General features: G+C 30.8%; 2 protein-coding genes across 5 annotated transcripts; one reads left to right on the forward strand and one right to left on the reverse strand.

Moving 5' to 3' along the window:
* The first annotated feature begins 2852 nt into the window (after positions 1–2852).
* LOC105192933 lies at positions 2853–6598 on the forward strand. Of its 2 annotated transcripts, XM_026140435.2 has the most exons (7): positions 2853–3240; positions 3752–3965; positions 4062–4236; positions 4340–4542; positions 4603–4659; positions 4840–4911; positions 5806–6598. In XM_026140435.2, the coding sequence occupies exons 4-7, from the start codon at positions 4380–4382 to the stop codon at positions 6021–6023; spliced, it is 510 nt and encodes a 169-aa protein (XP_025996220.2). In that variant the 5' UTR covers positions 2853–3240; positions 3752–3965; positions 4062–4236; positions 4340–4379; the 3' UTR covers positions 6024–6598. The 2 variants fall into 2 exon arrangements, with proteins under 2 accessions (XP_025996220.2, XP_011155520.3); XM_011157218.3 differs by lacking the exon at positions 4603–4659 and having other exon boundaries at positions 2856–3240.
* Positions 6398–9144, reverse strand: LOC120359201. Of its 3 annotated transcripts, XM_039455949.1 has the most exons (6): positions 8823–9144; positions 8441–8691; positions 7936–8264; positions 7573–7807; positions 6636–7435; positions 6398–6553 (listed from the first exon to the last, which is right to left on the reverse strand). In XM_039455949.1, exons 3-5 carry the CDS (start codon positions 8259–8261, stop codon positions 6728–6730), a joined length of 1269 nt encoding a protein of 422 aa, XP_039311883.1. In that variant the 5' UTR covers positions 8262–8264; positions 8441–8691; positions 8823–9144; the 3' UTR covers positions 6398–6553; positions 6636–6727. The 3 variants fall into 3 exon arrangements, with proteins under 3 accessions (XP_039311883.1, XP_039311885.1, XP_039311884.1); XM_039455951.1 differs by lacking the exon at positions 8441–8691; XM_039455950.1 differs by having other exon boundaries at positions 7936–8646; positions 8823–9143.
* Positions 9145–15996: the final 6852 nt, after the last annotated feature.

Raw genomic sequence — 15996 nt, forward strand, 5'->3', positions numbered from 1 at the left:
AGTTTGTGGTTATATCGGAAACAAATCAAAATTAATAAAACAATTATTAATTGTTAGGTACAAATTAAAGCATATAATATTTTAAGCATATCATATAAAATTCTTGTTTATTATAAACTTAGTAAAAATAACTTTGAAATCATTCAACTACATTACATTGCGTATATTCTGTTCTTATATTATTACTCTCTAATGAACAACTAACAAAGAATAGCAGATTTTACAAATTTTAAGTTAGCATAAATTGATATTGTTCAATAACGCCCTTTTCATGTCAATCCATTTTCCAATAATTTTTATTTATTCTTGGTGTTGAAGTTTATTTACGATCTGAAAAAGAATAAAAAGAACATTTTTAGAAACATTATTGATTTTTAACATATAAATATAAATTAATATTGATTAATGTATAATGTAGTTGAATAATTTCAAAGTTATTTTTACTATGTTTATAATAAACAGGATTTCTATATGATATGCTTGAAATATTATATGCTTTAATATGTACCTAATAATAAATAATTGTTTTATTAATTTTGATTTGTTTCCGATATAACTACAAACTTTAGAATAGATTAATTAATTTTTACAAACAGAAATTTAAACAAAATCCAGTGTTTAGACAAAAAAAATTACAATAAATCTAAATTCAAATCATTCTTTTTAATTTTATCTTTGATTTTTTGTGTTATTATTTAAAAAAATAAAGAGACTTACTTTTCAAGCATGCTTCTCGGTCTCCACGCTTTCATCATCAATCGGATTACATTTGAGACAGAGGGTGTTTACGAGGATGGTTACGAGAGTAATAATATAAGAACGGAATATATATAAATAAAATTAAAATAATTGTATGCATATATGATGCGTATATTACATTTTTATATTATTACTCTCTAATAAACAACTAATAAAGAAAAGTAGATTTTACAAATTTTAAGTTAGCACAAATTGATATTGTTCAATAATGCCCTCTTCATATAAATCCATTTTCCAGTAATTTTTATTTATTCATGGAATTGAAGTTTATTTACGATCTGGAAAAGAATAAAAAGAACATTTTTAGAAACATTATTGATTTTTAACATATAAATTTAATTGATTAATGTATAATGTAGTTGAATAATTTCAAAGTTATGTTTACTAAGTTATAATAAACAGGAATTCTATATGATATGCTTGAAATATTATATGCTTTAATATGTACCTAATAATTAATAATTGTTTTATTAATTTTGATTTGTTTCCGATATAACCACAAACTTTAGAATAGATTAATTAATTTTTACAAACAGAAATTTAAACGAAATCCAGTGTTTAGACAAAAAAAAATACAATAAATCTAAATTCAAATCATTCTTTATAACTTAATCTTTGATTTTTTGTGTTATTATTTAAAAAAAGACTTACTTTTCAAGCATGCTTCTCGGTCTCCACGCTTTCGTCATCAATCGGATTAAGTACATTTGAGACAGCAATCGTCAATCCGATTAACCTAGGGAAATTTTCTATACCTACGTTGAGTACCATTGTTCAATCCAATCCGAGATCCGATTAGTTATCGTAAACACCCCGTGTGATTTCAGAACGATGGTGATTTTTGGGCGGTTCGGGAGAAACGGGGGGAGAGGCGGTTATGAATAAGATCGCTGGATAGCCTGGTTCGGAGAAATAATCGCACTCGGATTTGTAAAAAAATAATTATAATAGATTTATTGAAGAAGATCTTATACAAAACGTAATAAACCGAAATGAAACAGAGTAAACCAAAGTAATGAAACAAAATGCCTCGGAACGGGCAAACGCAAACAAAAGAAACGGTTGTGGTCGCGAGGCGCAAAAACAGAAACTTATCATAGTGATACCAGCGCCTAACGTGGCCTAACCTTTGACTATATAAATATGGACTGCTAGTACCCCTCCACTTTCCTATGTTTTCGTGTAAGAAAGATCTGCAACGCTTCCATCTCCTAAGTGGCAGAAATGTGAAACAAAAAAACGAGACAGCAATAGTAGAAAATCAAAAAAGAAAGAGACGGAATATAATATATCGCTTTGAATTTATACGTTCACTCCAAAATATGCGATTATATTTCTGTAAAATAAGAATTTTACTAAATTAAAAGAAAATAAATATAAAATATACACATTTTATTATTAAAGATATATTTAAAAAAATTAATTATATAATTTTTTTAAATATATCTTTAATAATAAAATTATATAATTATATAATTAATATATATATATATATATATATATATATATACATATAAAATAATAAAATATATAAAGCAAAAAATAGAAAGTAATTAAAAATAAAAACAAATAAGTGATATCATATAAATAAAGAAAGCTTCATTAGAGAACCGTCATTTTCGGGTAATAAAGTGTACAATATAAATTATTGCCCGCTGAAAATAACAGTTTTAATTAAATTACGTCTTATGAAGTCTTTGTGTTCATTCAACGTAATTATTTTACCTTCATAAGCTAATTTAACGTTCAAATAATACGTAATAATTAATTTTATTATTACATATTTGTGATTCTCTAATATTTCTAGATCTTTAATATGTGTGTCAAAGTTAATAAATAATGTATCTAATCTTAGATTTCTTAATGTTTCTTGAATCATTGTAGGAATTATATTTCTCATTTTTAATTTATTTTTTAATTTAAAAGAATTAAAAAGATTAGGTTACAATGCAATTAACTAATAACTTACCCAAAAAATGGTACAGGAATACGTTTCTCCTTTATACTTTTATATTTGGTTGATTTACAACCATTTATAAAACAATATACTACTATTGTATTATATCACTCAATCGCACAAATGTTTATTACTGTCGCGTATAAAAGCCACACACCACACCATATGTTATTTTATACTGGAAATCGTCGCTTAATGCCTCGTGCCCACAGGACGCGGCAAGGCTTGCCGCGCGGCGGAAGTTGGCTGGGGAATATTTCGATAGCCAATCAACGTCTCGTTCGCCTGGAAGTGATAAATATATAATTTCCGCCGCGCGGCAAAAGTTGGATTGGGTTCAACTTTTGCCGCGCGGCGGAAACTGTGTCACATCTGGTCACATCCTGCGTATAGGAATTTGGGTGATAATTTCTAGCGTCAGATAGAAAAGCAGCCTGCTAGCAGGACGTGCAGAAAATAATATATTATTAAAAAAGTGCAATATTATATTTTATAAAATGAGTGATATCGATGATATCGAAATTGTAAGTAAACTATAACCTTTTATATATATTATCATTATTAAGAAAAATTAAATACAGTAGTTAATTAAAGTTACACACAAGTTTTAGGTTAAGTATCATAAGAGATTTAATTAAAAAGCTATTTTATTATTAAAAAAATAATTCACTTATCAGTTGACTTTCTGACAAAAATGTGTTTGTTATATTCAATTACAAAAACAGTTAAACTTTGTCAAGATATTAAAATTACAGAAAGCGTCAACACACAAGTTAAAAGCAGGTATCAAGAAATGACTAAATCACACTTATTGTACACCCCTATTAATTTACTTGAAAAGGGTCTAAATCTGAAGTCGAAATGTTGTGATTGAATATAAATACATTTTTGCCAGAAAGTCGACTGATAATTAAATTACACCTTTGGATTATCACTGGCAATTTATAATTTTCCATTTGGCTATTTTATTGTATTATATTATCCTCTACTATTATATTACACTTAATATATTAATTACTAAACTTTTATTTGCAGTATGATAACAGCAATATAGAAGAGGAGAATTGCTCTCTTTCTAATAATACTAATACTTTCGAATCTCAGAATAAAAATTTGGATCAGGAATATTTCGAAATATTAATTGGAGAAGTATTTCAAAGAGAAGCTTTATGGAACTCATTGTTACCTTACAAATTTAGAGGTCCATCAGAAACAAAAACGTTATGGTCCGAAATAGATGTCTATTTAGGTAAATATCAGTATACGTATTACAATAACATATTGTATCGACTTCTACAACATGATTAAGTATTTAAAATGTAACGTAAAACTTTATTATGTATAGGTACACCTGTCGGCACAAGTCAGACAAGATAGAAAAATTTGAGGGATCGGTTTGTGAAAGAACATACTTTACAAAATACTTATATTCCTAGTGGCAGTGCAGCAATAAAAAAGAAAAGCAGTTGGCCATTATACGAAAGTCTTCTCTTTTTAGTACCAACAATAGCTTATAGAAAGTATGTATAGCAAAAAATTGCAATATAAATTAAATACACATACGTATGTACATACATATAATACAAACACACATGCCTTCAATTTATATATATTCTATTTCAGAACAAAAAGTAACATTGAAAATGTGAATCCACAAATAAACATGCTGCACTTTCAAGAAAACAAAGAGTGTTCTTCTATTGTGACAAAAAAAAGGGAAGGCAATGAAAGACAAGACATTTCACTACAATCAATACCAAAAAAGAAAAGTATACTAAAATCACAACCCATGCAAACTAGTTTACTAAAGTCACGGGAAACTTCTTGTAAGTAAATATTTTCTCATTCCTAAAACTTTATTGTAATAGTTTATTTTTTACATGTAGGTAGTGGACCAAATTCGTTAAATTCAAGTATTTGTTCAAACAAAGTTCCAAAATATGGTATTAAATGCAACAATATGTAGACACTTTTAAGACGTGTTTCACTTAACGTTCGCAACATTTTATCCTTGTTTAATATTTTTCAAACAAGGATAAAATGATTTTATGAGCGAGCGTAAAATGAAACGCGCCCCTAATTGAATTTTGTTTATAGATATATTCAACTATTTTTCTTTGTAGATAATGCAATATCTACTCCAGATACTTCTGATGCAGAAAATCTTCATGTATCTGCACTTACAAAACGTAAAAGTAAGTATATGAAACTAATTTTTTATAATACATTAATCTTAATATGACCGGGAAATGTAACAATTTAATTAACGAGAAACGATCTAAAGCTGTTCTTCATGCTGAACATTCTTTTGTGTGATTTTACAAACATTTACAAGATTCCCCTACATTGCGCGCCGCTTACTTGCCGGACTTAAAACACAAATTTTTGAAAAAAAACTCGAATATAATATGAAATAAAAATAAATTGCTAATCAATTGAATTATTATTTTAGTATTAGGATTGTTGTATTGTATGTACGTGTCGGCTGAAAAGGACGCTTAATTCATATCATTTGTTATTCCAATAAATATTGTCTTGTGTCAAAATGGCTAAGACACCCTTTCCAAATAGTTAGGATCGAGGTTTAAACTCTTGTCGGGGTAATATTTTTCGCAATAATTTTCTGACAATTTTTTGGGATTAGGGACGATAGTAGAAATGCGTTCAAGCAACAAAATAATTAAATTGATTAACAATTTAATTTTGTGATATTATATTCAAGGTTGTTAAAAATCTGTGTTTTAAATATAGTAACTAAGCGGCACGCAATGTGGGGGAATCTTATAAATATTTATAAAATCACACAGAAAAATGTTCAATAAGTAACTAAGAATTGCTTTAGACCAGTATGCTGTTTCTCGTTAACTAATTTTTTATATTTGTATTTCATTACTAAAGAAATAAGTATATAAGATCAGGAGAAATCGAAAGTGAATGTCAATGTGTAAAATATAGACATATTAAAATTGAGTACATTATTTATTTGTAAACGTTTCAATTATAATTTTAACCATTTGTTATAAAAAGACTTACTTATAGAAGAAGAAATGAATAAGAAAAAATATCAATATATTTTGTTTTTTCTATAGGAAAATCAAAACTAGAAAATATAGATAATCGTGTAGAAGAAGCTATTATACAAGAATTACAAAAAACAAGACCGATAAATGAACTTCCTCACACAAAACCGGATAAAATTGAAACTTTTGTAAAATATGTTGAAGCGTGTCTTCGAGGAATGCTTCCGGACACTTCCAAACGCATAATTAACAGAATCTCACAAATACTTATGGAAGAAGACTTATAAAATGTTTTTCTTTAACATTTTGGAATACAGTATTATTGCAGTATTATAAAGCTATTATAAAGTTATTTTAATTTTAAAGTATAATTGTTTTTAAGAAGTTTAGAATATAACTTGTCATTTTAATATACATACAGATATATTTAGTTTATAAATTTAGTGAAACAATAATGATAGTTATTTTTAAGAGTACATCATAATGTACTAAAGATATATGATATGTAAACGTGGAATAATGAAGATTATTTTTAAGAGTACATAATGTACTAAAGATTTGTGATATGTAAACGTGGAATAATGAAGATTATTTTTAAGAGTACATAATGTACTAAAGATTTGTGATATGTAAACATGTTACTAGAATAATAAAAATAATTGTTTTTAAGAAAACATAATGTACCAAAAATTTGTAAGACGTAAACATATCATACTTATTCGAACTTTAATTATATTTAATACTTTATCGTCTGCGCATGATACCATACTGCTGCATTATTTATCGAACATTATTGCGTTCACTCTGAATGTAGGGCCTGTAAACAACAATTGAAAAATACTAATAAAGATTAATAGTATCCTCATTTCATTTTATAATTAAAAAGTATTTATAAATACCTTGCATAATTTTGAGAACTTCAATAGCGAATCCTACATCCTTTTAACAAAGCTGGTGACAACTTTTAGAACTTCAAAAAAATTTGTGTACATTAATTTTTGAATATTACTTCATCTTGCCAAGGAACCTGACCCTCATTCATAAAATAATCAGTGAAGATATTTCTAATTTCATTAGCACGTCTTGTGTAATTATTACTGGCAAAACTTGTATTATTTGCATCATTAAAACAATTAAAATTTGTTCTTCTCCAATCTCCTTCGAGTATTTCTCCATTTATAGATGTTCTATCGGCATAACTAGCTACACAATAAAATGATTCATTCATTAAAAGATTATGCAAACAAATTGTCACTTTGATTATGGCATCAACTGTTTCAAGGCTAGTATTTATTGGCTTCTGATAAATACGCCATCGACTTGTCAATATGCCGAATGCATTTTCCACAACTCGTCGAGCTCTACTTAGTCTATAGTTAAATATTCGTTGCTCTTTGTTTAAATTTTTCGAAGGATATGGTCTCATAGTAAACGTTTGTAGTTGAAAAGCTTCATCAACTACTATAACATATGGTACAGTATGTCTGTTGCTAATAGGAGAGGGTTCAGGCAAATTCATTGTATTGTTATAGAATCTTTGTCCCATTATAGAATTTTTAAAAATTCCCCCATCACTGTGCCTACCTTGCGCACCAATATCCACAATTAAGAATTTATAAGTAGCAGAAACAAGTGCTAATAAAATTATACTGTAAAATGATTTATAGTTAAAGTATGCACTTCCAGAATGTTCAGGACACTGTAAAAAGAACAATTTTCATTTAGTTATGTAATATTGTTTTGATTCAATTTTAAATTAAAGCTGAATACTGATCATACATTTTTTTTAAGACAGAAACATCTGTAGCATTGTTAATGGAGAAAGTGAAAACTTACGATTATTTCAACGTGCTTTCCGTCCAAAGCACCAATACAATTAGGAAAGTTCCAGTGTTCTTGAAATTCATGAGCTATTTCGCGCCATCCATCTTGTGTTGGAGTAAATAATTGGTCTTTATGAAAACATTCCCATATTGCTTCACACGTTTCTTTTATTATTCTTGATGCTGTGCTTCGTCCGATTCGATAGTTCCATGCATTAGATTGAAGTGAATCTCCACTTGCTAAATACCTAAAAATGTTTCACGTTACTTTACTTATTTAATCTAATATTTCATAAAATACAATTTTATATTATTATAGAAATTTAAATTTAAATGAACAGGTTTATATATTATATATGTGTGTTTTGTAATTTACCGTAAAGTCATAGACAATCTTGCACATGCTGGAATCGGTACTCTCCAATTTGTTTCTTGTTTTGTTATAAGAGGCCCAACTCTTGATAATATATAATCAAACATTGTGGGTGGCATCCTCATGTAATTGAAGTACATGTTGTCATTTTGTAAACGCATTTCATGAATCAGATTATTCCAATCTCCTTGCTGTTGTTTTAATCGTAGTATTGGATGTATCCAAAATCTTCTATTTGATACATTCTTATTTCTTTTTTTCTTTCTTCTTATATATAATAGAGCCAGCAACAACACTCGACGTCTTGTCCTATATACAGCTGTATCCATTTTCTAAACAAATAAACGTAAATTAAATAAAAAGATAAATAAAAAATGAGTAAATTAAACAAAAATAGGGAAGAAAAAAGATAGATAAAATTATTCAAAATAACCAAAATAACACCGAAGTGATACTCTCTAAATTGTCAATTCAGAACTGACAGGTCATAATGAGAACGTGATCATACAAGTGTGACACAAGATTAATTTTGTATAGTCCTATTAATTAATGTGACATCGTGCAAGGCTTCTTTAATGAACGCAAAGTAATCCTCCATGAATGGTCACTGGAAAGGCAACCAGTGAAATCTTGCCCTTGGTTTTGGAACCGGTAGATTGCTCAACCAGGAAGAAGTCCACATACATAAATATGTAACATTGTTCCTCGCGATAGCTGAAGATGAGCAAATTAGAGTCGAAACGTTCTTGTAAGACTTCTCTGTGAGAAGTAAATAAATTAAGTTTTAAACTGTACGCAACAATATTTTACTCTTATAACCTTTATTTATTTCTTACTCGACATTCAGAATAAGTTAAATAAAATTGAATAAAACTTTCGGATAGGCTCACCTTATATCTTAACCAAAGATGCTACAGGGTTACAATAAGCTGAGCGGCTTCGTTTAGTAGCTGCGTCCAGCTGCGTCCAATATTCCACGAGATTACAAAGGTCCCCCGAGTACCCGACACAATTTACACATGCGCATTAGAACACACTAGGACTGATACCGCGTGCTGTGTGAACCCCAGAAAAATCATTTCTCCTTGCCGAGCCAACTTCCGCCGCGCGGCAAGCGATTCCGCGTTCTGTGGGCACGAGGCATATGAGATGATGGCGCTGTAGATGTTTCTTACAACCTAAAAGAGCCAACTAGCAGTCCATATTTATATAGTCAAAGGGCCTAACGATTGGACGTACGAAAAGAACGAACTTAATCTACGCGTAACGAAGGCAGGCTTTGACTATGGCTGCGTTCCGATATACGCTGCAAGTACTGAAAATCTATAGTTCACGTTACGTATACTATAGATTTTCAGTACTGGCAGTGAATTTCGGAACGCAGCCTATATAAATATGGACTGCTAGTACCCCCTACTTTTCGTATGTTTTCGTCATGGAGTAGGAGAATAGGAGGCTAAACTCAGCACTCCAATTACGTTCTCGTTTCGTGTTCCCTATTGGGAGGATGGTCGCTGAAAAAAATAACTTCTTATGGTTGAGCGCCATTTGTAATAGTTACCCTAACTTGACTTTTCATGTATTTTCATAGAGTTCAGTGTTTTTACCCGAATATTGAAATATTTATTTATTTGTAAACCAAACATAGAAATGGCGTGTTGGATTTGAAGATGTACCACGAAAGGTGGAAAAAGTGGTACTTCGGCAAAAAAAGTCTTTTTACAGCTTTTACTGTAAGTAACATGGAATAATAATTTGTGAAAATGTTCTATGTTTTTTAAGTTTATGTTGTTACTCAAGTTTATGTTTTTACATAAGTTTATGTTAATTTATGCATCTGTTAATGTATATGATGGTGATAAATAAAAAAGAAATGAACATAGAAACGGATATTTAATGAACCACTAAGTTTATATTCTCTTATAATGAAAATGTACAATTATTTAAAAAAAGTTGAATAGATATATCAAATAAACTCTTATCGTACAACATTAAGTAATTATAAAGACTTAAAGTTACTTCGATACAAATTGAAATATAAATCTTAGACCTTATATTAAACTAAATATTTGATATCAGAGTAAATAAACAAATAGTCTTCAAAAATCGAAATTAATTATTGGTTTTCTTTAATGACTCGGTCGATTCCATTTCACTTGTCAAATTTAATTATCGATGTAAAATCCTTAATTTCCTTAATTTCCTTGGATGCACATTTATTTCATCCTTAAAATATATATACAATTACAAGGAGTATAAATATATATACCATAAATATATATACAGTTAAAAAGAGTATAAATTAAACAGTATCTAATGTTTTCAAAATTTCATTTAAACTATTAATACTTGATACTTTAATACGAGGTGTGATCAAAAGGTGACTTTTCATTTTTATAAAAAAATATTCATTTATTCATCTAAAATTATGTTATCCCCTTCAAAACAATCCCCCTCTGATACAATGCATTTGTGCCAGCGCTTTTTCCAGTCGTCAAAACATTTCTGAAATGCTTTTGGGTATTGCCTTGAGCTCCTCCAGCGATACAGCCTTAATCTCCTCAATCGTCGCAAATCTTCGTCCTTTCATAGGCCTTTTCAATTTTGGGAAGAGGAAAAAGTCGCAGGGGGCCAAGTCTGGTGAATACGGTGGCTGAGGCATGATGATAGCATTGTTTTTGGCCAAAAAAGTACTCAATAGTAACGACGTGTGCGCAGGTGCATTATCATGGTGCAGAATCCATGAATTTTCTTTCCACACTTCCGGACGTTTTTTTCTTATTGATTCACGCAAACGCCGCATAACCTCAAGGTAATACTCCTTGTTTACCGTACGACCTTGTGGTAGGAATTTTTGATGCACAACGCCATGGTAATCAAAGAAAACTGTGAGCAAAACTTTCACATTCGAACGAACTTGGCGTGCCTTTTTCGGTCTTGGCTCTCCTGGGCTCTTCCACTGGGATGATTGGGCTTTGGTTTCGACGTCATAACCATACACCCATGTTTCGTCACCAGTTATAACCCTTTTGAGCAGATCAGGATCATCATTGACGTCGTTCAACATGTCTTGGCCGATGTTCATGCGACGTTGCTTCTGATCAAAATTAAGCAGTTTTGGAACGAATTTCGCTGACACACGTGTCATACCCAAAACATCCGTTAAAATTGATTGGCATGAGCCAAACATTATGTTGAGATCATCAGTTATTTCTCTAATCGTGATTCGACGACTTTTCAACACAATTTCTTTCACTTCCTGAACATTTTCGTTGGTTTTTAACGTGCTGGGGCGTCTAGAGCGAGGTTCATCGTTAACATTTTCTCGGCCCTCTTGGAATAACTTATACCATTTATAAACATTTTTTTTGCTCAAAGTTGACTCACCGTACGCCACTGTCAACATTTCAAGAGTTTTTGAACACTTAATAACATTTTTTACACAAAAATTAATACAAACTCTCTGCTCCATTATTTTCAATAGTAAAAAATCGCCGAGCACGCAAACACGAGTCTAACCTTTATGCCTCTCACATAAAAACAACACATTATTGGGTGCTTTCCAACAAGAGTGCCACAGTGTGACACAGTGTCACACAGAGAGACACAGTGTAACACAGTTGTGTAGTCTAATTGGAACAGATAAGTTACCAAACACGGTCACTAGAGTGCGTAAAAGACTGACTTAGTAAAAAACACAGATTCGAATTGAATCAGAAATCTATCCGTAGAAAATCCAGACCCGTTAAAGAAGGAATTTTACATTATCCAACGTAGGAATAACTTCTTTACAATGTCGACAAAAGAATAAACATGCAAATTAATCCGATGAAATACGCATGAATAATGAATAATCAACGAATGCATTGTTTCTTAGGCTTACAATTCTTTAAATAAAAATAATGAATATTGATTACCATCTAAGAATTCTGGGTCTGGTACATTATTTTTGAACACGAAACATTTTTAGTAAAAATATAAGTCCATTGTGCTAATTTAAAAATGTAGTATGTAAAGAAACGAAAAGTTCAAACTATAATTTTAATTTTGTATGTTAAGGCAACAAAACATAACTGAACATGACTAAAATATACCAGTACCACACTTGAAAAAATAATTTATTTGCCCGATGTGTTGGCACTATTGATGGCTGACACGGCCAAACTTATGATTGAGCTGTGTTTTGCAGTGTCACTCTGTGTCTCTCTATGTCATAGTTGGAAAGCACCAATGTAGACACTGTGTTACACAGTGTCGCCTGTGTCTCTTGTTGGAAAGCACCCTCTATATAGTCAAAACTGTGAACATATGATCGTGACGAGTGTACCAATACACAAAAAAAAATTTGAAATTAGAGTGTACAGAGCGCGCAAAATTCAAAAAGTTACCTTACTTTTTGATCACACCTCGTATATCTTGAAAAGAGCATAATCTCATCATCGATATAAATATTAATATGTAAATTTGGAAAGACAGCAATTTTTTTTCTTATGCTAAAATCACTTTCAACTTTCGTAAAACCAAAGAATTTGTCGTTTCCAGTCAAAAATCCCCAATCCAAAGAAGGCTGCTCCACTAAATTCAAGTTCTGCTGCAAATATTTAAATTTAATTTCATCTGATGCATGATATATTTCCGTGAAATTTCTTTCCATTATCCCTTCCCTAAAATGTAAGTCTTCGTATTAGTCACTAATCAAATATACTATTTCATAATTATTATGTACTTTTTTATAATATTTATACCTCTCTGTCGCTTGTTTGACGCAACTTCTATTTTCCATTTCCGATTATTGGACTCAGCTTGTAACACAATGTACACAATTTACGATTAGTTCTCAATTAATATTACTTTGTTGTTAAAAATGTTGCAATACAAATGATATTTTCCAACATTTTCTTTCAAAATCGGAGTAACAACTGACATCTCGTGTATGCGATGTATGCGTGATCGTGAGTTCATCACATTTTACATGTGTGAGAGGCTTTTAAAGATGGCGACCATCGGTAAGAAGTTATTCCGTTTAGCGTACTTCCTGCCAATAAGGTATGTACATAAGTCAGGAACACTTTTGCTTCGCGCGCGCTCGAGTTCGGTCTCCTATTCTCTTACTCCATGGTTTTCGTGTAAGAAGGATCTGCAACGCTTCCATCCCCTAAGTGGCAGAAATGTGAAACAAAATGCAAGACAGCAATAGTAGAAGATCAGAAAAGAAAGAGATGGAATACAATATATCGCTTTGAATTTATACGTTTACTCCAAAATATGCGATTATACAGGGTGATTCAAAATAACCTATTGGTCCCGAACCTGGCATATTCGTAATCGAATTCTGAGACGACGATTTTTCCTTTTGCAAAAATTTGTCCGGAGCTTAGTTTTCAAGTTACAATAAGAATTAGTTAGCGTATGACGAGTCAGGTACAAGTGGTAGACAGGGGCGGCGCGACTCACTGTTACACGTGGGTGTTTCCGTGGGGCATCTCCTGCGCTCAAATGACTGTCAAAAGTACATGGACAGCACATTCCTATTTAAACTTTCTCTCTCTCTCTCTCTTTCTCTCTTTGTCACTTTAATTATGCTACATTTAACTTGTCAAATTTCGATCTGTCATCCGGCCGTCAAATATCGGGATAACCGTGAAATCTTCAAGTAAGTTTACATTATTATAATAAATGTACGCCTGCGAATAATAAAAATTAATGCAAATTAGATTACTTAAATGTGCACTTGCAAGTTAAAAGTAGCACTTTTAAAACGCACAAAAAGGGATAGAAAGAAGAGAGAAAGAGAGACGGAGGGGGCTTTGAACAAGTTTAACCACGTTTACTTATGCACACGGCGATCAGCTTATTGTTTCCACGATGCGACAGTTCAATTTAAATTTGTCCTTTATCCAGATCTATCCCTCGAAGTTGTTTCATAGTTCACCACATTTACACTATTTACTCTGCATTTGATTGATAAACGCGGAACTACGCGACGAACCGATCGATCGACTTTATTAATTACTATTAATCACTACTGTAAACACTACAATCATTTGATGCGTTAAAATTACTCGAAGAAACACATATTTACGTTACGATCACACAACACGTGTTCACTCGACGATATGAAGCAGTCAACTGAATGTTATTGGTTATGTCGTTATAAGAGTGTCGAACGATTGGTTAAAGCCGTAAGTCAAAACGCGGTAATTCAAAATGAAAATATTGATTAATACGATTTACATCGATACAATTTATTATAAGAATGTGGCAAATGCATGTTTATTCTTACTTGTTGAAAATTGTAAGTGACTTTATCAAGATAATTATTTAGAATATTTATTATAAAAAAAACTTCAAGGATATAATTCTTGAAATCTCCTTGCAGCAACGGATAATCTGCCCTTTTCAGGGCAACCAAATATTTTATTTCGAGGAATATTTTCACAGTTTTCGCAAATATTCAAAAATAAGAAATAAAAAAAAATGTTTAGAAAAAATTGATTTCGATAAAATTATTTCTTGAATATTTAGAATGAATAATAATTATCTTGATAAAGTCACTATCATACAATTTTTAACAAATATTGATAAACATGCATTTGCAACATTTTTCTAATAAATTGTATTGATGTAAATTGTATTAACCAATATTTTTATTTTAAATTGCCGCGTTTTGACTTATGGCTTTAACCAATCGTTCGACACTCTTATAACAACATAACCAATAACATCCAGTCGACTGCTTCATATCGTCGAGTGAACACGTGTTGTGTGATCGTAACGTAAACACGTGTTTCTTCGAGTAATTTTAACGCATCGAATGATTGTAGTGAGTAGGAATTAATAAAGTTGATCGATCGGTTCGTCGCATGGTTCCGCGTTTATCGATCAAGTGCAGAGTAAATAGTGTAAATGTGGAATAATATGAAACAACTTCGAGGGATAGATATGGATAAAGGACAAATTTAAATTGAACTGTCGCATCGTGGAAACAATAAGTTGATTGCCGTGTGCGTGAGTGAACGTGCTTAAACTTGTTTAAAGCCCCCTTCTCCCCCGTCTCACGCTCTCTCTCTCTCTCTCTCTCTCTCCTTTCCTTTTTGTGCGTTTTAAAAGTGCTATTTTTAACTTGCAAGTGCACATTTAAGTAATCTAATTTGCATTAAATTTTATTATTCTCGGGCGTACATTTATTATAATGATGTAAACTTACTTGAAGATTTTATCATCCCGATGTTTGACGGGCGGATGACAGATCGAAATTTGACAAGTTAAATGTAGCATAATTAAAGTGAAAGAGAGAGTGAGAGAGAGAGAGAGAGAGAAAAAGAGAGAGAGAAAGAGAGAGAGAAAGAAAGTTTAAATAGAAATGTGCTGTCCATGTACTTTTGTCAGTCATTTGAGCACAGGAGGTGCCCCACGGAAACACCCGCGTGTAACAGTGAGTCGCGCCGCCCCTGTCTACCACTTGTACCTGACCCGTCATACGCTAACTAATTCTTATTGTAACTTGAAAACTAAGCTTCGGACAAATTTTTGCAAAAGGAAAAATCGTCACAGAATTCGATTACGAATATGCCAGCTTCGGGACCAATAGGTTATTTTGAATCACCCTGTATTTCTATAAAATAAGAATTAATTTTACTAAATTAAAAGAAAATAAATATAAAATATACACATTTTATTATTAAAGACATATTTAAAAAAATTATATAATTAACATATATATATATATATATATATATATATAATAATAATAAAACATATAAAGCAAAAAATGGAAAGTAAGTAATTAAAAATATAAACAAATAAGTGATGTCATATAAATAAAAGGAAGCCTCATTAGAGAACCGTTGTTTTCGGGTAATAAAGTGTACAGTATAAATTATTGCCCACTGAAAATAACAGTTTTAATTAAATTACGTCTTACGAAGTCTTTGTGTTCATACAACGTAATTATTTTACTTTCATAAGCTAATTTAACATTCAAATAATACGTAACAATTAATTTTATTATTACATATTTATGATTCTCTAATATTTCTAGATGTTTAATATGTGTGTCAAAGT

Source organism: Solenopsis invicta, chromosome 12 (assembly GCF_016802725.1).
Source record: "Solenopsis invicta isolate M01_SB chromosome 12, UNIL_Sinv_3.0, whole genome shotgun sequence".
NCBI lineage: Eukaryota > Metazoa > Arthropoda > Insecta > Hymenoptera > Formicidae > Solenopsis > Solenopsis invicta.